Source organism: Rhinolophus sinicus, chromosome 13 (genome assembly GCF_057876585.1).
Source record: "Rhinolophus sinicus isolate RSI-liver-muscle chromosome 13, RSI-T2T, whole genome shotgun sequence".
NCBI lineage: Eukaryota > Metazoa > Chordata > Mammalia > Chiroptera > Rhinolophidae > Rhinolophus > Rhinolophus sinicus.
In genome coordinates, this window is record NC_142513.1 from 50,247,258 (window position 1) to 50,274,751 (window position 27,494).

General features: G+C 42.1%; 1 protein-coding gene and 1 long non-coding RNA gene across 10 annotated transcripts in view; one reads left to right on the forward strand and one right to left on the reverse strand.

Moving 5' to 3' along the window:
* The window catches only part of TJP1 (tight junction protein 1), a 195,550-nt gene extending 185,657 nt beyond the window's left edge, over positions 1-9,893 (reverse strand). For 5 of the 9 annotated variants that reach the window (XM_074318108.2, XM_074318109.2, XM_074318107.2 and 2 more), the window contains exons 1-2: positions 9,639-9,893; positions 547-679 (exon numbers count right to left, since the gene is read on the reverse strand). In XM_074318108.2, the coding sequence (XP_074174209.2) occupies positions 547-679; positions 9,639-9,811 (306 nt within the window). In that variant the 5' untranslated portion in view covers positions 9,812-9,893. The remainder of the gene's footprint in view (positions 1-546; positions 680-9,638) is intronic. The other 4 variants (XM_074318113.2, XM_074318112.2, XM_074318104.2 and 1 more) reach the window with 2 other exon arrangements.
* On the forward strand, positions 9,581-27,194 carry LOC148756084 (uncharacterized). Its single transcript, XR_016018251.1, has 3 exons — positions 9,581-9,715; positions 23,477-23,544; positions 27,094-27,194. It is a non-coding gene; the product is annotated as an uncharacterized LOC148756084 (long non-coding RNA).
* The last annotated feature ends 300 nt before the right edge of the window (positions 27,195-27,494 follow it).

A 27,494-nucleotide genomic window follows, 5' to 3' on the forward strand; every position in this document is an offset into this window, starting at 1 on the left:
CAGGAAAAAAATAAGACCGCCGATGTTAATCAGTTAGAATGGAAAGGAAGCATCATTAACTGAATTGGGATCTGTCCTTATAATAGTAGAGAAACTCTATTTTCTGGCATTACCAGGAAATTGGGTATTTGAGGCCTATCAAATACATAGGTCTTTACTTACATTTACAAGTGAATTTCTAATTTTCTGACAAATTTATGTTATATATTACATTATACACATTATATTATGTATTATGCATTATATCATATTACAAGATATTATATTATACATTTACTCCACTGAACTTAATTCAAGTTTTGTCGAAGAGATCAGGAAACATTTCTTTATCTTGGTCTTTCAAACAGAAATCATTACAAATATTATATTATTAATCTATCATATGGATATCAGTGAAGCAAGTATGCTGGGTGATAACCTGTTGGACAAAGCAGTTTTTACTAAAAAATGCTTACCACCAAATAAGCCTGTTGCATTTTTATGAAAATAAAAAAATAAAAACTTTAATTTTTGAAAAATGAGAAAAATATTGAATGGTCTACTCACAGTGAGTTCACAAAAATCGATGCTATCGAGGCTTTTGCTTCTATGTAACCTCCCTTTAATTCGTCTTAGAGAAGGCTTTCCTTGGCTGACACTAGAAGAAGCACCATTAGGATTTTCAGAGGATGGCGTTACCCTGCAAGAAGGGGAAAATTTTTTTAAAACACAGGTTTACAGGTGAACACATTTCTCAAGTACACGGTAAGCATTTACTTGAGGATAGCAATGTAACTGGGTATAGGTCCATCCATATAGTTAGAATATTTGAAGAATATAGAAAGATACAAAAGTGAAAAGTAACAGCCTCCTTCTTCCCTTCCCCCCAAATCCTTCTTCCTAGACAATCACTAACAGTGCTTTGTGTAACCTCCCAAATGCTCATGCTTATATCTATGTGTTTACCTCCTTTTGAAATTTTTCAGTAAAGTGACCAAATAGTTCATTTTGTTCTGCACGTTATTTTTTTTTTTCACTTCATAACATAGCCTGAAGCTCTCCCTGTAACAACCCATACAGATCTCTTTCATTCTTTGTAAAGGCTAAACAGTATTCCATAGCATAGGCGTACCACAATTGCTTCAACCGTCCCCTACCGATGGGCATTATTTTACTTTTCAAATGTTGGCTATCAAAGCAATGAACACCTATGACAACCTCGTGGGGTACAAACACAGTATTTACTCAGGACACGTTCCTAGAAGGAAAATGCAGACTCAGAGGCATCACTAAATACTGCCTTTCAAAACGGTTTTACCATTTTAAACCTCCATCAACGGTATATAAGAATATCCATTTTGGAGAATACTTAAATACAAGGCCAATTTTATCTTTTTACTACTTTGTAACTCAGCTTCTCTGCGTCCTTCATTATATTTGTCTTGCTGAGTTGCTGATCTCTGTAAAAAAGAGTATCATAGAATTTCACAGCGTGAACATGAGTTTGTCAGTCAATCTTTGTACATCCCTAGTTTTTCCTTTATACATTTCAAATGTTTTATTCGATGCCTTAATGTTAATAACTCATCTTTTTAGGGATTTAACCCTGTATTATATGGGAAGTCTCTGTGCCAATTAAAAGATTTTACCTGAAATGCTATTTTGTCTGATAATTTCCCCCATCTATATTTTTATACTAATCTTTTCCTGGCTTATCTTTTTCTGAGCTTATATTTTCATCCTTTCCAAGTATCTGTCTGTCTCCCTGTCTTCTTTTAGTTGTATCTTTAACTCTTGGTAAATAGCATGTAGCTCGATTGTTTTTCTTTTTAACCCAATCTGAGAAGTGGTATCTTTTGAGAGGAACGTAATCCATTCAAATGCATTGTATTTACTGATGAAATATTTAGAATTATTCCTGCCATCTTGTATTATGATCTGTGGTTTTAAAATTTAAATACTTTCTTTTCCTGCCTTTTTAGTATGATTAAGTTTTCTTTGTTCCCACCCACCCTTGAATTTTCCTCCTTTCCAAATAGTAGTTTGAAAATTATACATCTTATTAGGGCAACTCGAACTTTACACACACACACATACACACACACATATACACACACACATACACACACAATTTCTATGTATATATTTAAACTCATATTTCTCAGTGAATATCTAGGGTTCATTGGTTTATCTCCTCTTACACAAGAAATAACATTAACACATCTTCACTTTCTTTCCTTCCTGGCACCACCACATCCCTACCAAAAGTCCAACCTGCCTCTTGGAAATCGTTTTAAGGTCTCCTAACTTTTCTTTCGTATTTTTGATTTCTTTATTCTTTTGTGATTCTTTTCCTTACTCCTCCAGATTACTAATTTGCTTTCCAATTTGTCAATTCAGCCATTCTCTTTTATTTCAGTGAGCAGATTTTAATTTTTTTTAAAAGTTTATTGGGGTGACAATTGTTAGTATTAAATTTTTAACGTGTCTAGCATGTTTCTTTTTAATTAAGATTCTCTTGCATCTTTCTGGAAGTAGCCATGCTAATCCAACATTTTCCTATTTTCTCAGGGGTCTGTTCTGCTGTTTGTGGACTATGGTAATTCTCTTAATACTGGCTTTCTCAACTGTTGGGTGAGGTTTCGTGTCTACATATGTTTGTGTTAGAGAACATCTGTTCCCCCACTGTAGTGCTGTCGCCCGCCTTGGGCAACTCGGGCAGAGAAATGGGACATGCTGCTGGGAGGCTGGTGAGGTCACTTCTCTTCTGGGTCAGAGGACGCATAGGGATCTCCGGTACAGCCTCAGGCCTCACATTCACTGCTTTACTAAGTGACAAAGCAACACTGCTGTCCATTACTTGTCACAAATTATTGAGGATGAGGGGATCAACCAACCTAGTAGAGCAAATCTGCTTAATTCTCCCAAGGGGCCTCTGCTTCTCCCAGCTTGAGGCTACTTCAAGCTACCCACCCCTACCTTTGCAGAATCTCCTCCCGCACATTTTCTGGACAATGGTCCCTGCAAGGTTTTTCTCTTAGAGCTTATCTTATCACTAACCAACTTTCAAGAGATTCCTCAAAAATGCTGGTCCACCGGCAGCATTCTGCACTATTTATTCAGATGGTTAGTATTTTTGTTGTAGCTTTTTAAATTTCTACTTTTGTTATTTCATTGAGTTTCCAGTGAGTCCACCTTTCAAGGTACCTCCCAGAGTAAAATTTTGATGATGTCACCTTCATTATTCTCAATACAAAAAGCTGCACCTTGTACCATTTCGTTCTCTTCTCTGCAGGTTAAAGCTTCCATTAAAATAATGAAGAACTTCATTCAAGAGAACAGGGCCGGTGGAAAAGAAAAACGGAATTGTAAAACAATATATAAGACCAATATTTTCTTTATTTCCTGTTTCACTTTATTTTGATAGCACTGGTTATGTGGCATGATTGTGTTAGAAGAAATTATTTTTCATATTAAAAGTAATACAAATGTAATAGAAACTTTTTTTGTCCAAACTTTCATAAGTTTTTCTCTCATCTGACTTAGAAAGGAATCTCTCTTTTCCTTTTTTTCCAAACCAAACAGCCTAAAACCTAAAGTTTGCAATAAGAATTTATATTCACCAAATTTTATAAATGACTAACCCAAAAAATATATCAGATTTGACTCAGTGACAAAGTAAAACAGAAAAAAAAATCCTACATACAATTAGAAGAATGGAACTCAGGATCACAGCAGAAATCTGTGATAATCCGTAAAGCAGAACTAGTAAATAGCAGGTGAATATCAGGTCTGCACCCACTCTACGCACAGACTCAGCAGGGAGATGGTTGGTACTTCCTGTTAAGATTTCACCCAGACTCCCGCGGAGTAATTTCAGGAACTTTAAAGCTCTGACCAGGTCCTTGTGATGCTGAGAAGCCAACTGTTATAAAGCATATGGCTCAGTGATGACCCCCCCTTTCTTTGGTGGGAGATAAAGAAAAGGAATAAACACAAGCTCAGATAATAACCTGGAATATTACTTAGTGTGTAAGTAGAAAGGTGCCTGAGATGTAGGGCAATTTAAGATGTCACTTCTCTTATTTTAGTATTGTTTTTGAGAATTAATATTTGTTTTAGGGTTGGGATGGATATGTGTTTAAACAGTTTTCTGCCGGATACTCGCAAGAATACAGAGGTATAGCTACAACTCAGGTGAGAAGAAGCTGTACCGGGCACAAAAAGCCCAACGGCAGCTCTTCCCAACGTGGAGTATAAGGAGTGTTTTTAACCCCAAGGCACCTGTCTTTCCCAACCTCATGGTGTGGGAACTGAATAACTCAGACCTTGGGAGCTATTCCCCAAATCATTAGGAAAATGGCCCTTGATGACAGGGAAATAAAGTTGTGAACACAGACATAAGCACTTTGGATATTTTCTGTTGAACTCTGGGGACAACAGTATTTAGCTTACAATGAAGTTTTTATTTTTCCTAATTCTTAAGTCCATTTAATCATCCCTAGGGGGCAGTGGGAGAGAAAATTTCTGGCCTGCCTCCATTCATTTCATAACTTCTCGAATGGGGCCATGTTTTTACTTGTGGGCGTGGCTGAAAGGCAGAAATCCAGGCCCATCCTCTTGTTTTGTTTTAAACTAGGAGCTTTGACTCATGACCATTTTTGACCAGGGCAAATACCTCCCAAGCTCACCTCCCTCACCCATTGCTAATTTTGAGTGGAAAAAATCTCAAGCATAACAAAGAATTGGGCAAAAATCATCAAGATGGTAAAAATCAGGCAGTTACACAAGAACAAAACTATCAACAGAAGACCTAACAATCATTCTACAAGGTACTAACCTTAAAATATCAGCAACTGACAGCCACAACCAACTCAAGATAACACTACCGTGTTTCCCTGAAAATAAGACCTAGCCGGACCATCAGCTCTAACGCGTCTTTTGGAGCAGAAATTAATATAAAACCCGGTCTTATTTTACTATAAGACAGGATCTTATATAAGACCGGGTATAATATAATGTAATATACCAGGTCTTATATTAATTTTTGCTCCAAAAGACACATTAGAGCTGATGGTCCGGCTGGGTCTTATTTTCGGGGAAACACGGTACTAAAATCAGCAGCGCAGCAAACTTTAGAATGACACCGAATCTTCCTGAAGGGTATTTCAGTAAAAGCTTGTAAAATGCTAACTTTTGTTTATAAGTATAAGGTTTCAGAATTTTTTAAAAAATAACTTTTATTTAAGCTATTAGAGATCTGCACCCCATCCACTCTCCTCTTCTCCCCCATAAATAGAGTTTTGCTGGCACATGACCTCCCCCTTGGATGGGTTTCTCGGCTTCTAGGATGGTTAGACATAGTCAAGGAGCTGTAAGTGACAGGGATATGTGCCACTTCTAGGTCCTAACCTTACGACAAGACAATGGGCTCCTTCCTTCTCTTTTCTGTCTCTCAGGGTAGTGACCCAGCTCCTTCCACCCAGATGAAGATGACACCTAAGGGGACAGTGCTACAACAGGATGGAAAGGACCTGAGGCCACAAATGATTTTTGAGGCACAGGGTCTCCCCACATTGTAAACTTCCAACCTACAGAGTAATGGGAGACAGAGATGAACTTCCATGTGACTTAAGTCACGACACGTTAGCACCTCCATGTTTTCAGATTCGGTTTGACCTGGCTCACCATCCCTCCCCTCTATTGTCTGAATGCTTGCCACCATACCAACAGGACCTAGGCAGACATCTTAATAGCTCACTTAACAGGGCAATATTAAATGGCCTTTAGTTGTACTGATAATAACGTGTGTGACTGCCTATAATTTGCTCGTGAAAGAAACCAAGAACGGACTTGGGATAGTAGAGCCATTTCTGTCCCACCAGGAGGACCTCTGTGACCCAGGAGTGGCCATAGACCACTTGTTTTGTACCTGTTTTCAGTTCTCCCTTCCTAGACTGTTGTGTCCCTGCTCGAATGTGTTTTTAATCCAATGACTGGCATAAAACTCGATATGTGAGTCTGGGCAAGTCAGACCTCATTTGTAAAACCTCGCAGGGGTGCTGTAGTTTACACAGGGATGCTTGGAAAACGCTTACACAGGGCAGGTATCAACTCAAAGAGCGGCGGCTCTTCCTATTTTCAGAATCTGATTATTGGATGACTACTTGAATGGATGAGTTGATACTGCACGGCTTTCAATTGTTACTGAATCAAATAACCAGGAGAGCTATAGTCAGAAGAAAATGAAATGGCACCCCTTTGCCTCCCAAAGATGGGTATAAACGCTCCTAAAAGCATTCAGTGCAACGATCAATAGTCCTGACAATAATAAAATTATGATGAAAATACTTTCACACTTCACAGCAAATGGACAGAAGGGACCACTACTCGGGCTTAGCACCTGTAGTGGGTGGACGGGTGCCCTTCCTCCCCACACTTCCTAACCCCAGGAACGGGTGAATGTGACCCTATTTTTAAAAAGGGTCTTTGCAGATGTGATTAAGTTAGAGCATCCTGGTGGCCCTAACTCCAATGACAAGTGTCCTTATAAGAAACAGAATAGAAGACAGAGACACGGATACAATGTGAAGACGCAGAGCCTGGCATGATGCAGCCACAAGGAGCATGAGAAGCTGGAGGAGGGAAGATTCTCCTTAGAACCTTCGAGGGAGCATGGTCTGCTGACACCTTCATTTCAGACTTCCGGCCGCCAAAACTGTGACAATAGTTTCTGCCATGTAAAGCCACCAAGTCACGCTAACATGTTTTGTCAGCTCTAGGGACTACATGCCCTATTGCTTCATTCCACCTTGGGCAAATACAGGAGGCCCCGAAGGAAGGCAGCAGGCAGAGGTCACAGGCTTAGTCCCAGGCTCTTAACCAGCAATGATTCAGAACCTGACACTGCAAATGCTCCCACATTCAAAATTTCTTGGAGAAGACACAAGAGGCTTCCTCCAGGCCCCACAGATGTGGGTCTGGCGGGGGTGAGGGGATGGGGGTCTGCTTCAGTTTCCACCGAAACTGGTCTGCAAACAGAATACTCCTTAAAGGATTTGTGGAGCCGTTCAGAAAGACAGAAAGATTTCGCAAAAGGGAAGCTGATGAGGAGAACTGGCCAAACTAGACAGAAGTGTGGGGCCAAAGCATTGGTTCATTCAACCCCACCTGTACTCACTGGCATAAGATTTGCAAGCGTGCAGTATTTACACACAGACTGTGATCATGTAGAGAAAGAAACACAGAGAGCGTACACATTTTCATCACCATTATCATAACCATCTTCATATACGCCACGGCCAATTATCATCAGACGCCCTCACATCTTGTAAATGGACATAAGCTGGTGCGTTCCAAGGTGTGACAGGCATTGCCTGGTTCCCATCCGTCACCCTGGAGTCAGAACCCTTATCCTTCTATCTTCTCGCCATTCAACAGTGCCTTCCATCCCAAATGCCCCCACGTGCAGTTGGCTACGACACTGGCAAAATAAAATGTTATCCAGAAAAACAATTCCAGAGGATGTAAGACATAAACCATCCCACTCCATGTCGAGGCAGCATGGTACTTTCCAGCTAAAAACAGAGGACTGGACATCTCTGTTTAAAAGTCCCGCTCACATCAGAGTTTTTGTAGAGGACGCGCTTCCCTTTGCCACTGTGGAAACCGGATTCACATTTGCAAACGGAATGGATATTCTGAAATGCTCCTTTAAGATGGTGGGAAAGATCAACCAACTGCCCAGGCCCTTCCCAGGCTGGTCTCTTCTTAGGAAGATGAATTTTTAACCCTGGCCCCAGTTCACCGTCTGCCTCAGATGTGAATCTCTAGAGTGCAAAAGTTACCTGGATTGTATTTCCTGGTGTTCTCTCTTCACAAACTCTGTATTGGGGAATGTCTTTTGAGAAGCAGCATGCCGATGATGAAAAAGATTTAAACCTAGTAACTGACGGACTTTGTGATAAATTGCTGCATATAATTGAAGGCTCCTCAAAAGTAAGTCCCACATCTTAGTTTGTAAACTTAACATCAAGAAAAGGGATTTCCTTAACTTTCTTTCCCAGTTAGGTTTCATTAAGAATTCATTTATTCAACATAGCTGCTGAGAACTATTGTGTAGCAGGTAGTGCAGGGGACTGAGTAATGAATTAAATACACAAAAGCCCTGCCCCCATACAACTTACATTCTAGTGGGGGGAGAGGTTAAGTCCAATATGTAGTATTAGATATTGATAAGTGCTCTGGAGAAAAGCAGGCTGGGGGTACTACTGTTAGTGCTGACTTTTTTTTCCCCTATCCACCATCAATCTGAAAAGTCATCTTCAAATGTCACTACTTCTAGCTTCACAATAATGACATAGTCTTCATGTATTTGCTAACATCTCCTTCCATGGACATTTCTTAACTCAGTTACTGCTAACTTTTACCAGTCTAGCCTTCGAGGCGGTCACTTGCTGTCCATCAAATTAAACTACCTTTTGCAGAATAAATGTCTTTGTTTAAACAAATGGGGAGGCAGGGAGGAGGCCGCGGATATTCACTAAGCACCCATTACTCAGCCAGGCACCGGGGCAGGCACTTTGTATCCACTCTCTCCGTTCATCTGTGTCCCCAGGAGGCAGATAAATAACACTGTGCTCATTTTACAGAGGAAGAAACAGATACTCCAGTTCACTTGCTTAAGGTCACACAGTAAGTGCCAAGTTGAAATTGGAACTTCGCAGCCCATATTCTTTTGGTCTTACCTCCAAAATGCTCCACTGTTGGGATTCTTTTTTCCTTTAACTCCTCTTCTTGACTGCTCAATCTCGATATTCCTTGGATAATTCTTTCATTCTTGTCTTATACAGCAGAAATTACTTTTCTCAAATGCCTAAAAGCTGCCTCACTGCCTTTTCTCTATCACCTTAAAATTAAATTAGACTACGGGTTCCATTGAATTGAATGAAACCACTACGAACTACATTGGCCCTCAATTGTAAAATGGAAATGACCGCTGAATATCAAGATTCCTGGCCTCCTTTTCCCACGGTCACCATGCCTTTACTTGACTATTCCTTTTGTGATAGAACCTCACACCTAAGTCTCCAGTCGAGGGAAGCCTAGGAAGCCACTGGGATTCCATATGACACACTTAAATGCTAATAATATGCAATACAACCGGACAGAAAATCAACTGTGTGAACTAGCTCTGGGTAAGTCCTGGACGTTTTTCTTTAAGTGCATCCTTTCCCCGTTCCCCCAGTAACAGTTTCCAGGGCGGGGGACCCGGAGCCCATGCAGGTGAAACACAGTCCCGATGCCATTGTAACCTCGCAACGCGCCCCTCGCCGTGGGCGCGGCCCGTCCTTCACTGTGTACCCGCGGCAGGAGGGGCCTGGGGAACAACGGGAGACGCGCACGGTGCTCAGAAATGGCTCTCCGTCCCCGGGAGAGCCCGGGGCGGGCGCCCGGCTCCCCGCGCTCCCGGCGGCCCCTCCCTCCCTCCATCCCTCCAGGGAGCGCGCAGCTCGCTCGCTCTACGTGTCCCCGGGCACAGCCGAGGGTCGCGGCGACGCTCGGCCCGGGGCCCCGACATGGCTGCTGCGCCCCGCGATCTCCGCGCCCGGCGCCCCCGCCCGGCCCCCCCGGCGCGCCCGCGCCCGCCGCTCCCTCACCACAGCTTCCGCTTGAGCGGCAGGAGGCTGCCGCGGTTGGAGGGGGTGACGCCGATGGCCATCTGCAGCACCGTCAGGTATTTCTGGTACTTCATCTTGTCCCCGCTCCGCTCGCGGGCAGGGCCCCGCCGCCGCCGCCGCCGCCGCAGGCACAGCCTCTCCAAGCGCCGCATAGATCAGCTCTGGGCCATGCGCTCCCGCCGCCGCCGTGCGTGGCCCGGGCTCCCGCTCCCGCCGCCGCCGTCGTGCGTGCCGGCCGCTCCCGCCGCCGCCGCCGCCGCCGTGCGTGGCCCGCCGCTCCCGCCGCCCGCACCGCCCCCTCCATCCCCGCCAGCCGCGGCCCCCGCGGGGCGCACCCGGCTCGCGGCGCAGCCGCCCGACTTTCCGGGCGCCCAATCCCGCGCCGGGCAGGCCGGGCCGCTCCGCCCACCCACCCACTCGCGCCGGCCCGGCTCCGCCGGCCTCAGTTTCCTTCCCAGTGACGGGATCCGCTTATACCAGGATTCCAACCACAGGTTTCCAGAGCAGAAAAAAATAATTTTTTACATTTATAATTACCACTGAATGGTTCCTAACCATCATTTGTTTTCTAGCCTAATGTGTTTGGAGATGATGTGTATATAAAATGCACACATATAATGTGTGTATATGCGTGTATACATTCATACACATATACACATGCATACACATACACACATATACACACAAATACATATCCATATACACATATATATACACATATACATGCATATATGCAGGCACATACACACATATACACATACATATACACATATATACACACATGGATACACACATGGATATACATACACACATATATGCACACACATATATACACGTGTGTGTACATATCTATGATATATAGAGTGCCAAAAAATGTGTACACAATTTAAGAAAGGGAAACTGTATTAAAATTGTCATACTCAATATATGCAGATAACAAAAGATGACTACAAGTCACCTGTGACTTCTGCAATTACAAGAGGGGCTCAGAGTGGTTCCCATCAGCTTCCAGACACTTCTGATTAATGGCGAACTACTGCTTGAGCAACGCTGACCAAAGTGTCCACTTGTATACATTTTTTGGCACCCCTGATATATATATCATATATATGTGTGTGCATATATATATATATATATATGTGCAGTCCTCACTTACACAGTAGTTTGGGCCTGTGGAAATGACCATGAACCATGCAAATAATCAATGGGGAAAATTAAGATTGTTCCATGACCTTTAAAAAATTTTGTCAAAACATTCCAAACTCTCTTCATTGATGGTTATAAATGTATAGGGAAATGAAAAATATTGTAAAACTAATCACTGACTACAATGTAATTTAAAACATTGAGAATTCAAGTGTTTCATTTCTTTGTAAGGAAAACTTGTCAAGAGTAACTCGAACATTGTGTGTCTTCTCCTGGTAGAATTGTTACATCTCCAGAGAGCATCCTTTCTGTGCCTTGCCAAAGCAAAGTTTGGATCACTTTCAACATGTAACCCCTGCTCTTTCACGATCGTGAATTGTGATGTCTTCTGGGACATCCTCATCATTTTTGTCACAACCACTTTCCTCATTCGAGTTTGCATTCAGTCCGTTCCTCTGACTGCATGTCTACTCTCTGGAAAGGTCATGGCAATGTCAACGTTCCCAGTTGCCAATTTTTTTTAATAACTCCAATTACATTTCATTCAAATTTCACGGCACTTCCATCTTTATCATTTTTGTTTGTTTGTTTCTTTGCTGCACTTTCCACCTTTGGTGGCAGTTTCCTCTTTTAGTTACCTATATAAAAATACAGTGTTTTGTGGGTTTATCCCAGAGAGAAAAAGAGGCAACACAGCTGCACACTTTGCTGTCAGTGCCTAAACTAAATAACAGATGCTCAGAGACGAATCACGGACTGGCTTTGAAAGAACTGCTGTGATTGGCCACTGGTCATGATGTGCATGTTATTTATGTAGTGATTTATGGACTAAAGAGCTAGCGGCATGTTTGTACTATATGCATTTTTACTGTATGCATTTACTTACAGGTAATGCCATGATAACTGCAATTTAAATCACATTGTTGGGCAACAGGTATTAACTAAACCATGGTAGCGTACCATCAGGCCTATCTGAACCTATAAAGCAAAGCCTGCTTTTTTATACCCCCTTATCTATGGGGGATATGCTCCAAGACCCCCAGTGGATGCCTGAAATCCCAGATAGTACCAAATCCTATATATACGGGTTTTTTTTCCTCTACATACCTACCTATGATAAGGTTTAATTTATAAAATTAGGCAATTCCATGGATAGAAGATTCGTTCTTACTGTAGATCTTAGCAACCTCAGACTGAAAAGGGGAGAAATCAGGAAGGCCTGTGTCTTGAGTTGAAACGCTAAGCTTTCTTCTCCCACCCGCTTCCAGAATGCTGGCAACCCCAGGCAAGACATTTATATGTCCTCCCCTGTGGCCCATCAACATTTTTGGTTAACTCCACATATTTATTTATTGTGACTATTTAAACATTGTTTGATACTGACCCTAATGTTGTACCACGATTACATTTCCTTTCTCCTACAACCTTTTTGTCAACTTGTTTAATTTTATTAATATCCATGGCTAAGTGTCCTTATGTTTGCAACAGTAAAGTGAAATGCCTTGCAATATAGTTTCCCATGCACTCAGGATACACACGATATCCATTAGTTTCCGTTTTTCCTGGACCCGCCCTCCAGGAGTCCTCCATCCTGCTGCCTCCATTCTAGGCTCATACTGTCTGAGTATTCTCATTTCTCTCCTTACGTTGGGGCCCCTGTATTCTGGACCGCCTATCTTGTTTCTTGGCTTACTTCCTTGTTTTGATGGATAATCTTTGCTAATCATAAGAATACATGAGCCCTAGATATTGTAAGACCTTCCATATCTGAAAAGTCATGATTTTGCCGACATCTTGATTTATTGCTTCATTGAGTATGGAAGTCTAGGTTGCAACTCATTTGACTCAGTTTCTAGGTCACTGCTCCTTTGTCTTCTAGTTTCCAAGGTTGCTATTGAGAAACCCAGTGCCCTCTGTGTCCTGAGTGCATTGTTTGCTTGTTTGAGTCCCCCACTCTGGAAGCTTTCAGATCTTCTATTCATCGCCACTGTTCTAACATCTCACGATGACAAATTGTGTTATAAAAATGGGAATGTAATGTAGTGGAAGGACGCAGAGGTTCTGGGGAGCCGTGCACGTACCCTTTTCACTTCCTGCATTGGTGGATTTGATGAGAGGCAGGGCCATGAATTCTGGCTCTTGTCAGTTCCAATGTTACATTGTTCAGCTCCCACTTACTGGAAGTAACAGCTGTCATGTTGCTTTAATAGTTTCCTTCCACTAATATGAGATGAGGAATTTCTTCACTGGGAAGGCTTTTTGGCAAAACTGATGACATCCTTCAGTTTTGGCCTCTAGTGGTTCTTACATTCGGCTGAATTATGTAAAAAACAGAAAGAAGGAATTATCAATCATAATTCTCTCCCTCTCAAGGAAACGTACTATTTTCTTTTTTTCTATATACTGTGATCACTTGTTTTCAAGTTTGCTTAGTTTAAAACCTGCACACCTCACCTTCAAGAAGCTCTCCTAAGATGACGTCTTGTCACCCCGTCCTCTGCTCCTTTTAAATTTTTATCTTACATTACTATTGTAGGTGGTAGACAGTGGCTTGTCTGATGCAGTTTCTTACATACAGTTTCTTACATACAGTAGCTACTTAGTAAATGTTTGCCTTATGAGTGAACGAATCTTCGATTTGTTATGTAATAAACATCCAGAATTTTAGGATGTGTCAATGAGAAATGATGTTGGTGCCGTATCAAGAGCCTGTTATAATGGCTTAATGAAACAATATTTCTTTCCTCTCATGTAGAAAGAAAAGGCGTTCGTCTGCCAGTCTGGGGTTGGTAAGGTGGTTCCACAAAGTCATGAGAGGTCCAGGCACTTTTTAATTTCCGCTCTGCATTCTTTAGCATGTTATTTCCGTCATCAGGGTCACAGCATGGCTGCCAGAGCTCTAGCCAGCTTGTCCACATTTTAGGAAAATAGAAAGGGCAAGACCAAGGGGCCGACAGGCTCCTCTCTCACCCAAGTCAGCACCCCTTTAAAGAGTCTCAGGAAACACCAACCAGAGTTCTACTTAAAGTCACTGATGACCCCCTTCACTGCAAGGAGGCCGGGAAGTCAAAATTTTTTTTTTAGCTTAGCACACTGTGTCTCTGGACAAAAGTTGAGTTCTGTTACTAAGGAAAAAAGGAGAGAAGACATTGGGTAAGCAGCCTGCAATCTTTGCCATAAAGAGTCCTAGTCATCCATTAGTAAGTATGATCTTTTTTTTTCTTTTTTTTTTTTTACAAGCGTTAATTGTTTCTTCGAGATTTTAAAATGTCTCTTCAAAGTCTAGAGATAAATGATTGAAATTGATCCAGACTCCAGCGTTCACATCCAGGGTTTTAATGTAATACAATCTACTCGCTACTCTCCCCCATCAAATGAAGCTCATTTGTTTTTCCTGTATCTCTAAGTAGGTATGACACCATCTGGTACTTTCTACTGTTGACCCAGAGCCACAGCTGGTACCATCTGACTAATCAGGAAGTGGGAAGGGACAGCGTCAGAAATGAGTTAGTGACACAAATCGCTTGGTAATTAAAAACCCCTTGGTTATAACTTTTGCTCCCTGCACAATAAAATATCCATTGCAGGATATTGACAAAAATCTTGTAATATTCATCGTCAGGAATTGGAATCTCAGAGTGTGAGTCTAATTGTCAGAATGATGCTATGGCTGATATGTAGTATTACGTTTCAAAAAGACAACCAGAGAGGCGATGGAAGAAACACGCATTGTGGGCTCATTCTTAGCCTACCATGTCATATATGTTCAATTCCTCCTAAAAATAACTTAGGTGACTCTTCAAAGTCTATAAGTGAGTTATGGAAATTGATCCAGAGGTACAAGTGACTAAAGATAATAATTGATTTGTTTAATCACCCGTTCTATCCATTCAATAATTACTGAATACATACTATTAGGTTGGTGCAAAAGTAATTGTGGCTTAAAAGGTTAAAAATAATTGCAAAAACCGCAATTACTTTTGCACCAGCCTAATATTAATATCTGCCAAGCATTGTGTTAGCTGCTGGAGCTTTAAATTAGATTTTTTTTCAAATGCAGACATTTCAGAGGTAAAGATATCTTGGTGGCTATCATGGAGAGCAGGAAACTGAGAAGAGTAATCGGACTAATAATCCCAGAAAGCCAACCAGAAAATTCATAGCAGAAACTAAGTGTGGATATGTACTAATTCTCGCTAAGCCACACGAAATTAAATCAGAAATTTGTGGAAGACTCAGGCATCGATTGTTAATGCGAGATTTTGACATTTATAAATTAGGCAGTCTTAATAAATACAGAAAAAACATAGAACAAGTCGCTTATATGGCATAATATAGAAATAAGGTGTCCTAGATAGTCAACTATTAGCCTTCAAAGATAAGAAAGACGTTTTATCAGGTTACAAGCTCAACGTTCCATTACAATATTCTTAGCTATAGTGCAGGAATGTACACGAGAATCACAGAAAATGAAATTTAAAACAGAGACCTGGAAAGCACTAATTAATATAAGGGCAGGTCATTTTTTTTTTTTTTTTTTTTTTTGAAAAATCACTGGATTGTCAAAAATTGGAGTTGGTTAATTTCAATGGACTTATTGATAGAATTGGTCAAAGCTCCGCTGAAAGTCATGAATTTGGAAACTGCCAGTGCCATGGCAGACAAAACCTGCCCATAAGATGTCCTGGGCAGAGCTGCTGGGATCCTGTACTCTTTGGACCTCTGGTGTGGTCTCACTACATGCTCAGACCGCTGTTCCAAGCTTTTGACCTACCTTGGACCATCAGTTGGTCTGACATGCTTGTTTTGTTCCCCTTAGTTGGATGAATAATGTAGAATCTCTAAAACTCAGTGTACTCTTATATAAGTTGCATTTAAATAGAACCCTTATGATGTCCTGTACATGCCCCGTTAATATTTTTAATGACTTTTGAAAGGCTTAAAAGGATTTTATCTACAAAATGGAAAAGGCTGATTTAGTAGATTGGCAACCGTGGGTAATATGCTTAGGAAGATTTTGTGTCTTACATTTATAATCCTCCCTTGGTGTATTTAAAATGCTTGAGAGAGTTGATTGTATTAAAATTGCACTTTGAGATAGCCAAGGAAATTTGGTTAGTTAAATATGTTCAATACAAGAGTTAACTGAAAAAGCAGAAGTGAAAGTGATTGTTCTTATTTTGATTAAAATGATAACATTTATAAGTAAAATAAGAGCTGTACGTTAAGCTTCAATGTTTAAGGAAAACAAGATTTTTACCATTGTAACTATAATAATATAATATGGGCTGAAACAAGTAGTGATAAGGGTTCCTTTCTGTGCATAAAAGCCCAGTGGGCACAGTAAAAGCCCCAAACTTAATTAATGACAAAAGCGGAAGTAGGCTGCTGGTATGAGCTATGGGTCCATCATCAGGGTACTTGAAGAAAGCTTGCATTCCTAGCAGCAGGGTCACCAGGGTCCCACACCCCCTTTGCTCCCTGTTTATACAGAACATGCAAAGCTGGCAGAAGAACACCTGAGTACTGCTTCCTGTAGACCACCTGCCTGGAGAGGGGAGCTGGGTGTGAGGGCTGGGATCAGAGCCAGAAAACAAGCAGGACTTAAGATAAGTCCAAAAATATTTACACCACATACCCAGGGACCAAAAGGAGTGAGACCACTCAAGGACTCCATGTCCAGAATAAACACCTCGGAACTTGGCCAAGTGTGGAGTTTCCAGGCTGCCCCCCTTCACCACACCCACTGCTGGGTAATACCTGTGTCCACCAGCTCTGGGGCCACACTCAGCCTCCTGGTGACACGGAGGTCTGTGGGAAACTGCAGCTCCCTTCCCTATTCCTCCTGATCATTCATTCATAATCACCCAGGAACACTAGACACTGGATGCAAACCAGCAGCATTAAAAAGTACAAAGCAATGAAAACATTATGCTAAGTGAATTACGCTAAACACAAATGGACAAATGTTGTGTGATGCCACCTATATAAGGTACATAGTGTAGAGCAGTCAAATTCATGGAGACAGAAAGTAGAATAGCGGTTAGGAGGGGCTGGGAGGAAGGGGCAGTGGGGTGTAGTGTTTAAGGGGCACAGAGTTTCAGTCTGGAATGATGAAGAAATCCTGGAGCTAGATATCGGTGATGACTACACAACAATGTGAATGTACTTAATGCCACTGAATTGTATACCTAAAATGGTTAGAATGGTCAATTTTATGTTATGAATATTTTACCACAATAAAAAAATTATATAAAAAAGACCAAGGTGAATCAACCCAATAGTCGACCTAGAGAAAAATCATTCGGGAAAGAGATAAGAATTTTAGAATTCTAATTAGAATCCTTAGAAAACTTAGATAGGATACTGCATCCACAAAAAAAATAAGATTGGTTGCTATGAAAAAGGATCACCCAGAGAGCAAGAAAGACTTCCTACCAATTAAAATATGATTGCCAAATTGAACGTTTATGCCTGGGTTGAAAGGCCATGGCCAAGACCAAGTTGAAGAAGACATCTGTTGAGACGTAGAACAAGGGAAACCTGAGAAGTTAAGAGGCACGAGGACAGGTCCGGCCACTAAACGTTTATCAGATAGGATTTGTAGAAACAGTGAGCAGAGGGAAAGAGGGAATGAAACCATAAAGAAGAAATAAAAGTGAGTAGTTATCTGCACTGAAGAAAGATGGCATTCAGATCGCAAGGGCTCAGTACAGAATCAGGATGAATGTAGAGAGAGTCGTACCTTGAATACATCCTGCAGAAATTCCAAAGGCAAGAGGGGATCCCAATAGTTTCTGAATAGCAACAAAGGTGACCTTCAGAAGAGTCAGAAGCAGAAGACATCAGCTCTCTCACCAACACACTGGTTGCCAGAACAAGGCAATGCCTCAGAATTCTTAGGGGAAACTCCAAATCAAGTGTGGCCAAAACGAAGTCATTGCAGACACGGGAGCATTTGGAAAGTTGGACTATACACCCAGCCCACAAAAGATGTTACTCGAGGTGGCCAATCAAGGGAAAAGGGGATTCAAGAAAGAGGACCGCATTAGGACAGAAACAGGGGTGGCTGACCATGCCTCGGAGGAAGGAAGAGAACGCTGAAAAGAAATCTTGAACCCGCTGAACTTGGATACGTAGCACAGCCTTCTCCGGTTAAGGGCAATTTGGAAGCCTACCATTCCATTTCCTTTTCTGTGGGCACATTTATGTCTGCAATAATTAATCACACTGTAAATACTCGTTTACTAAGGTAATTTTTAATAATTAATCTAGAGACTCAATTAAGGCTACAGAACAGACTGATATATAATAAACTCTGACAACTTAAGAACACTAAAATAACAGGAAAATGGAGTGGTAGCATCTGGGAGGGGAGGCGGGAGACACTGACCATTAAGTATACCAGGAGCCCCGGGACCTTTCACAGGTCCAATGCAAATGTGACAAATCAAAGTACACAGAATTTAGAACAGTGCTATTCTCACTGCAGGTTACAACCCATGAATGGGTTATGAAAGTAACGTGGGAGTCCTCAGCCACATCTTAAAATATTAAATGAAATAGAATTGGAAATATTAGAATGCACTGCATGTTTTCCAAGTTAAGCACTGTGGAGTAACATCAGCCAGATGACCAAGAGGATATCCCCCCACCCCCGTATCCCCCCCCCCCCAACAACAACAATTTAGCATTCACCCACAGGCCAAAGTGCCCTTGTGGGACCCAGCACCATATGCCAGGGGACCCAGGTAGAGTCTCGCCCACCTGTGCATCAAGAAACAACAGACAGACCTGGGTCCCAGCCGTGGACCCTCAGTGGCCCCCGACCGGCTCCGGCCCCCTTGGCTGTGGTCTACAGCTTGGAATCACTGGTTTAGATGATCGCCATGGACGAGAGAGTGTTTGCAAAGTCCAGGAGTTCAGGAGAGAAATCCCAGAATACCACAGGGGAAAAATAAATACATCTGGACTTACCGGAGAGGGTGAGGGGAGCACTTTTCCACCTTCAGCCAAAGCGACACAGGTCAGCACCAGGAGAGCCCACGGGGGGAAGTGAGAGTGAGTCCCCAGCTGTGTGTGGCAAGCTGCCAAAGGCCCCTCGCAATCCCAAAGGGGAAAAATTGGTCCTCTAGGAAAGGAGTCGATCTTACAAGAGACAAACAAGCTATCCACAAAACAACTGTTTTTTGGTCATGATTTGTTTTTTTATCATGATTCCATTTATAGGAGGTACGTACAGTAGTCAAAATCCTAGAGACAGGAAGTGGAATGGTGGTTGTCGAGGCTGGGGGAGGGGAATTGGAGCTGTTTAATGGGGACAGAGTTTCAGTTTGTAGGATGCCAACATCTTGAAGATGGGTTGTACAACGACACAAACGTACATGACACTCCTCAACTATGCAATCTGTACATAAAAAGAAAGAAGTGTACTGATAACATAGATTGCATATGCGCTATAGGCCAGGCTGGGTGCCAGTCAGTTGGTGGGAAAACTGAAAAGGAACCTCAAGGTCAGGATACCCATTCATTGGTGATCGTGAGACTAGAATGCAAACGGAAGCCTCTGCAGCAGTGACGCCCTACACACTAGACGTTGTCTTGTGACCTTTGTCTTGTGACCACAGGACTTAGACGCCCAAAGGGCTAGACCCCCTCTTACGGAAACGGATGGAGATTTCAATTTCTAGGAAGAGGAACCTGGAATGTGAACAGAAAGATTGGAAAAGGAGGTGCGTGTTTGTTGCAGGCATAAATCTGAGGGTGGATAAACCCTCTTAGGACTAGATGGAGCCCCTAGTCAGATTATAGGCGATTTTAAATTTTTTCCAAATTTCAAAAAATATGCTAATGATTATACAGAGGTTTTTTTCCTTCAGTAAAGTAAACATTTTACAAAGGTTAAAGAGATCCGTAAGTCTAGATCTAGGAGTGTAATTGCTGGGTCATGAAACGTACACCTTTCCAACTTCCATAGAAAGTTCCAAAGTGTTCTTCACACACTCCCACTAGAGTGACACACCGTCCTACAGTCAGCCAGTGCTTGATGGTGTGAAACTCTCTCCCTGTTGCCAACCTGATTATGAAGTGAAATTCCATAGTGGTTTTAACTGACATTTTCCTGATTACTAGTGGAATTGAGACTTCCCTATTTTCTCTTCTGTGAATTGCCCATTTGTCTCCTATAATTTTTTTATTGCATTGCTTTTTTCTTATTGATGTGTGTGTGTGTGTGTGTACACATATACACATATACATCCATATATTCTGAATTAATTCCTTGAGGGTTATATGTGTTGCAAACGTTTTCTCTTAATTTACCCTGGCTTTTCATTTTTTTCCGTGCACCTAGAAGTTTTATATTTGCATCTATTTCGATTGACTAATCTTCCCCCTTATAGTTTGTGCTTAGTTTTTGAACCATTCTGGCAATTTCTCAATAGCTTTGTCTAATGACATAATGCATTTTATATCTACAGCTTGAAATAGGTCAAAATTACAAGTATGTCTAAATTACACACCTCTAACTAGCTTTAAATATTGTAATTAAAATTGTATAATTCAAATAAGCACACCAGCCAGTGGTTTAAAAAAAGTTTCCTTCCAATTTGGGTTTATTCAGCTCTTTAGCTACTGAAGTCACCAGCCAGAGAGAAGCGATTGTCTAATGCATGTGGGTGGCGAGGTTGGAGAATCTCAGCTCATCTACCATCCCATCCTATTTCCATCCTTAATAGTAGCTACTTATCTCAATTTTAGATTTTATTATTTTCTTTGTAGTCTTAATCTAAAAAGGCTAAAATAGTACTAAATGTCATGTAGAATGAAACTTCAGGGTCTCAGCACCTTATCTTTCTTAATGAGTTCTATTTTAGCCCTCAATATTATGATCTAAACTGTTGCTTTTCCTTAGCGCCATCTAAAAGTCATGGGAAAAGGGAGAACATAGAGCCCAAATTCTCCGTTCCTACCTTGCTTTCTTAGGAAGGCAGCATAATTCCTATCAGTGAAGAAAGACATCTCTCTACGGCTTTCTTCTTCTAAGAGACTAGTGGGAGAGAAAGAAGGGTGTGATTCTAGTTCAGCAGAGTCTCTGAGTATTTAAATGGAGTCCCAGAGCTGAGTTCTCCAAAGGCGTGGATAGAAATTGGGGAAGGAGGACAGAGAAGGACGAGGGAAAGGGAGGGCTAACAGCTTGGCAGAAGGCTGGAGCCTGAGCTGGGACCGTGTTTCCCCGAAAATAAGACCGGGTCTTATATTAATTTTTGCTCCAAAACACACATTAGGGCTTATGTTCAGGGAATGTCATCCTGAAAAATCATTCCAGGGCTTGTTTTCCAATTAGGTCTTACTTTCAGGGAAACATGGTAGACGTGGTCAAGGAACTTTTCAAGAACAAAGACTGGAGATTCAAGGTGACCCACTTGTTCTCATCTGCTTTATATACACATATCTTGTGTGGACAATGCTCTTGAGGAAAGGAAATCTGTATTTCATGTGTTTTTATTTTCTTCAGATAAATACCCAGAGGTGGAATTGCTGGGTCATGAGGTAGTTCTATTTTTAATTTCTTGTGGAACCTCCATACTGTTTTCCATAGTGGCTGCACCAATCTGCAATCCCACCAACAGTGCACAAGGTTCTCTTTTCTCCACATCCTGTCCAACATTTGTTATCGCTTGTCTTTTTGATAACAGCCACTCTAACAGGTGTGAGGTGATATCTCACTGTGGTTTTCATTTGCATTTCCCTGATGATTTGTGACATTGAGCATCTTTTCCTACGTCTGTCGGCCATCTGTATGTCCTCTTTGGAGACATGTCTATTCAGGTCCTCTGCCCATTTTTTAATCCAATTCGTTTTGCTATTGAGTGGTATGAGTTCTTTCTATGTTTTGCATATTAACCCCTTACCAGATAAATGATTTGAAATTATTTGTTTCCATTCGGTAGGGTGCCTGCACTTTCAATATTTTGCCTGGAACCTCTTTGTCAGTAAAGGCACTTTGTAAAAGGGCATACAGGATGGGACAGGAAGGGACAGACTGGTGTGACCATCCTCGAAACGACCTACTTCACAGATAGAAGCAAAAAGCTCACGAGACCAAACCCTCTCTGAGGCCACAATCAGCAATACACTTGAGGCTCAGGTTGTCCCCTTAGCTCCCTGGCTAATAAGCCAAGTAACGTGTGAAGGGAGTTAAAGCAGTAAACAATCAACACAACTCCTTTCACAATCTTTCTGAGCATTTCAAGAGACAGACCAGCTCAGAAGGTGACCAATTCCATTGCTGAACAACTCCACATTCTAGAAACGTCTTCCATTTGTGAAGCTAGAGCTGCCTTGCTGGGACTCCTCCCAACGTCGGATACCTGCCTTCTGGGGCCAACACAGGAACCCTACTCCCTTCTGAACATGGCTGACCATATTCAGATTCTGACAGCTTGAGAGAGTCTGCATGGCTCACGGCTTAACATCTCCCCACTTCTTTACTGGTCTATCCCAAGTCACAATTTCTAGAAACATGTATTGGTGTGTATGCCCCTAACTCATAGAGTGTTTAAGAAGAGAGGAAAGTATGTCATAGATTACTGAAAGTTTAAAAATATCTGACGATGCAAAGAAGTAGATTGTTTACTTTAAGTGTATTAAACATGTGCCTGGCTCAGCCATTTGGTTTGAACCTGTGGAAATCCAGTGCTTGAAAGAGATCTTGTCCTGACTTTTTCATAACTTATTCGCTGTTTATCAACATAATTGCCTAAATGGCGCATCATCTATAGTTGGTATTCAGGAGACAATGCAAGTGGGGAGCAGGAATACAAAAATTCTGAGAAAAGCTAAAGGCAAAATTTACTGTTATGTTGTCACTGACAAAAAAAGAATTGCCCAGATGTAATAAACTCTGGTCTTTGTGTGCCAAAGTGAAACATAGGGAGCCAGCATGTATGACTGGTTGAGAATCATTTCTCCCTGTGGATGGTACTAATATAAGAAGGTGCCTTAGACCCCAAATTAGTGGGAAGCTTTTGCTCGTCGGGGAAGGTGGCTATAAAAAGACAGGAATAATGAAAAGCTACGACCAATAAAAAGAACGAGAACTTAATCACAGCCTTATCAACCCACAACAAGGGGTCACGAACAGACTTAATTGTGTCTTATATTATTAAAACAACAACCCCAAATTTTCCTGACAACAATTTTTTGGTGCCAATAGTTTGGTTTCTTGCCTCCAAGTAACCAGCCTCCAGAAAAAAGTCAGAAAATTTTCAAATGTGTGTGTGAGTGTGTCTGTTTTATATATAGAAATACATTTGAGGCTATATGAAAGGAACAAAGTATTTATCTCAGCACACAGCCAAGGACTTTCAAAATATTCGTTGGTGTGTAATGTTCTTTAAACCATTAAAATAAATGGGACAGTTGCTTTGAATTTACAAAGAATAGCACATATATAATTAATGACTTTCCTCTTTTGTTTGTATTGAACTTGCTTAGATTTTTTTGAGGCTTAGTAAAAAAGGCTATGTACAGGAAAAAACAATGTTTATATGTAATAATAAAGAGACAATAATAAAGAGACAATATTAGTAAATCAAAAATAGTCATTTGCATACATTTAGTTTAAAGATAGTTCCAGATATTTTTCTACATTTCTTTTTCATCTCTAGTGCATAAACGGCATGAGAAGATCTTCAAAATTAGATCAATCAAGTGTATCCTGGTTGCACACACAAAGGTGAGAAAAACACAAATTTTTCTAAATATATAATACAGGATAGAAGATTGTTGGGATTGCAGAACTCTTTTTCAAAATTAATTCTGAAACTAGACAGTGGTGACGGTTGTACAACAATGTAAATGGACTAAATGCCTCTGAATTATACTTTTAAAAATAGTTGATATGATAAATTTTATTATATGTATTTTACCACAATTTAAAAATGATCTTGAAAAAAAAAAAAAACAAAATACCCAGTCCATCATTCATCTAAATATGCCTGAAAATCTGCTTTGCTAGGAACCGACAATCTGGGATTTGAAGGAAAAAAGGATAAATAAATCTAGGTCAAATTTGCAGGATTGCCCATCCTTTTCTTTGTTGACAACCTGCTAAATGTCTACTGACTTCTGGGAAAGGATGAGTTAGGTCCGCATAACCGACACAGAAGCGATTCGCGCTTGGGCCCAGCAGACCGGCACCCAGGGTGTCTTTGGACATGGAATTGGTCCAAGTTCAAGAGCCACTGGTACAGTGTCCTGTGGAGTCAGCTGATGGTGAGCGCGGCTGACACAAGTGGTCTTTTATGCTAGAAGCCTGCCGGCCGCACAGAGGCACAATCCCCCATTCATGTGTTCCCTTTGGACTGTTGTGGTCTTGGGGCCTTTTGGATTTGTGTCCCTGCCAATGACAGAAAATAGCGGTGGGTGAATATTCCAGTAGGGTCTGCTTTAGATGGGGGGAAATCTCCTGGTTAAGAAGGAAATCACAGCAACGAGTGGGACAGGTGGACCACACCAGGCAGGCTCGCTCCTGAGCAAATGTGTCCGGCTTTTATCCAAAAGTGTAAGTCGACCTGGCACCACGCCACACACGGTCGGTCACAGACTGTATTAGCTTGTCAGAGATGGTGACAGGGATGATTAAAATCACCTGACATCCTGGCTCTCTCATCATGACAAGGTAACTCGGTCGATGGTGTGGGAACCAGGTGGGGGAGGAACTCGATGGTTCTTTGACAGAGACGTGTCTATTTTCCTCAGCAGGAAAGTGCCAGCTGGAAGGGCTTATACGGTTGGGGGTTGAAATCAAAATCAGTAGCACCACTGAGGGGGAGAAAGTCCAGCTCCAGAAGCTGTCCCAAGACGCTCTGCAGCTCTGCGTCTCCAACTTTTGTGTGTGTCTGGATTGCACGGGAATCTTCTCAAAATATAGTTTGGGATTCAGTATATTTTGCATTTCTAACGTGCTTTCGGGTGATGGAGATGCTGCTGGTCTGAGGACCACACTTCCTGCAGGAAGGCTCTAAAAACTAAAGGCTAACAAGGGGGAGGCCAGCATGTTCCAGTTGGATCCGGTACTGAAAGTTTGAAATTTGGATTGAAACAATTGACTACACACATGGAATTTGAACTGAACATCTGAAATCATTCATTCACACTTCGTAGGGGACAGCTAGTGAATCTCAATTGCAGGAGGTACCACTTCCAAGGGGCAGCACACGTATATAGAGGGTGCTATTGGTTGCCATGGTGACAGGGAAATGCTACAGCTCTTTAGTTCCTGGAAGCCTGGAATCCCAAATGTCTGATAACGTGTGGGAGGGTTCTGAACAAAGACTGTCCCACTCAGAATGCGGGGAGAGCCCCATTAAGCTATCTGAACAACACCCATGGGGACAAATGGTGCTGCACCCCTACCATTCACCTTGCCCGTCAGTTCTTCGCACATCTTTTTGCATTTACAGTCTGGAACCGTCGTCCCGGCCCATGAGTTTTAGCTCCTCGTTTTAGAATTTTGGCTGCCTTTGGAAATTTCCAGGGGGAAGAAAAGCCGTTCTGTCTAGTGCACCACATGTGTGGCAGCACAGCCTGATAAAGGCATGGCCGTTCTCTCAACAGAGGATGAGATCAAGAGGAAAGACAGCAGGAAGTCCCACAGAGTCTGACTTCATCAACATTCTGGATGACAAATCAGGAACGGGAACTTCCAGCGTCCCCGTTAAGATGACACTCTCACATGATGCTCCTACTGGTGCTGGCCTTACTCCAAATGCGGTGCTCGAGCCACCGTGCCAGACTCCAAAAACAGACAAGCCCAAGGCTTCCGGTCCGGCAAACTCGCACCGTGTTCTCCTTCCATAAAAGGAAGAGGCCCACAGCCCTCGGTGTGCTGGCCTTAGGAAGCCTTACTAACATCAAACAGATTCTGACCTCTGACCCCTGACCCCAACGGATAGGGTCAAACATTACAATGCACATAGCAGCACTTCCTCTGGTAAACTGAGTTGAGATGAAATAGATACAGAGATGAGAAATAAAATGGGGAAATAAAGGAGTGACTTAGGGCAGGGTTAGAGCAGGGTGATACACGAAGAGACTTTTAAGGAAAACCTAAATCAACTTAGTGTGGGAGAGAAGAGGCCTTCACAACGGTTGTTTCGAAGACACTAGAAAAAAAAGGTGAAATAGTAGATATTGCGATAAGGATATTCAATACAATATAACTGACCCTTGAACACCCGGGTTTGAACCACACGGGTCCATTTATACATGCTTTTTTTTTTTTCTATAAATACTATGAATGTATCTTCTCTTCCTTATGATTTCTTGATAACGTTTTCTCTTCTCTAGCTTACTTTATTGTAAGGATACAGTAGATAATACGTATAATATACAAAATAGGTGTCAATTGACTGTTTGTGTGATTAGTAAGGCCTTCGGTCACCAGGAGGTTATTGGTAGTTAAGTTATGGGGGAGTCAGAAGTTATACACGAATTTGCAGCTGAGCTGAGGTCAGGGGCTGGTGGTGCATTCATGGTGGGAGTTGCAGGCTCCGGAACCGTTCCTGTGGGGCACGGCCCCGACAGACCCAGGTTCTTCATCTCACTGGCTGAGACCCCACAAAGAGCCTGTAGTGCCCTCCATGCAAACCCTCGGTACCCTCTGCAGCCTGGCCTCACCCACTGCCAGTGGCTGTCAGCTCAGGTCCATGCTGCTGGAGACTGGAAACCCCTGTGGCTGACCCCTCTGCTCGGTGCTCTTAAGTAGGTTGGGCCACCTCACGTGGCTCAGGGGACCCCATCCTACAGCTCCTTGCACAGCCCGTGACGTCTGCTGGAACGCTCAGCACCTATGTCAAGCTAACCGCCCACTTGGCTGGACCCTCTGGTTCCTCTCCCATCATCCTTCGGGATGGAGGAGGTAGGCTTCTCTTTTATGTCTCTGCTATGAGAGCTTCCTCCTACCAGACAGAAGAAAGCACCAAGGCCCAGCAAAGACAGAAGGAAGGACTCCTTCTCTCTTCACTTTAGGAGAAGGTTTATTTAAGCTGTGAGTCAAGTCTAGACAGTTTGAAAGGCAACTGAAAGAATCAACCAAATCCATAAAGCCTGGATTTATAACCAAGACTCTTGCCAAAGAGGGCACATACCCACTCTCTGCTCTGGGCATAAGCCTCTTGATTCTCCTTCAAGGTGAGAGAGGTAGGAATGAAATATGGCTTAGGGATAAAATGCAGTGGTATTATATTTGTAAAATATTGTTTTCATTACCTCTGTTTTATAGGGTCTTGTGGGGGGGAACAAGACCACGCAACAAAGAAATATATCGTCCAATAGTTGCAATGGATAAAGAGAATAGTTATTAAGAACAGGCTTCCCAAACCATAAATCAGGTATGAAATATGAATCATATTTTGAACATTACGTGTTTGTTTGACTATGCCTGTACCATAGAATGCCGCTGTGAGTTGTACATGCATTTGTATTTGTCAGTTATTCTCCTTCCTCTTTTCAACCTCCTACAACTAATTGATGTTGACCCTCAAAAAAGCAAAAGAGGTCTTGAGTGTCAGGACACTTGACCTGTGTTGTAGGATATATCATAGCTTCCAGAGACCGTGTCAGCTTTCTGACGGTTTAGCCTTCATACTTCTGACAGCTGTTTCTTTCTTTCAATGTAAGTTC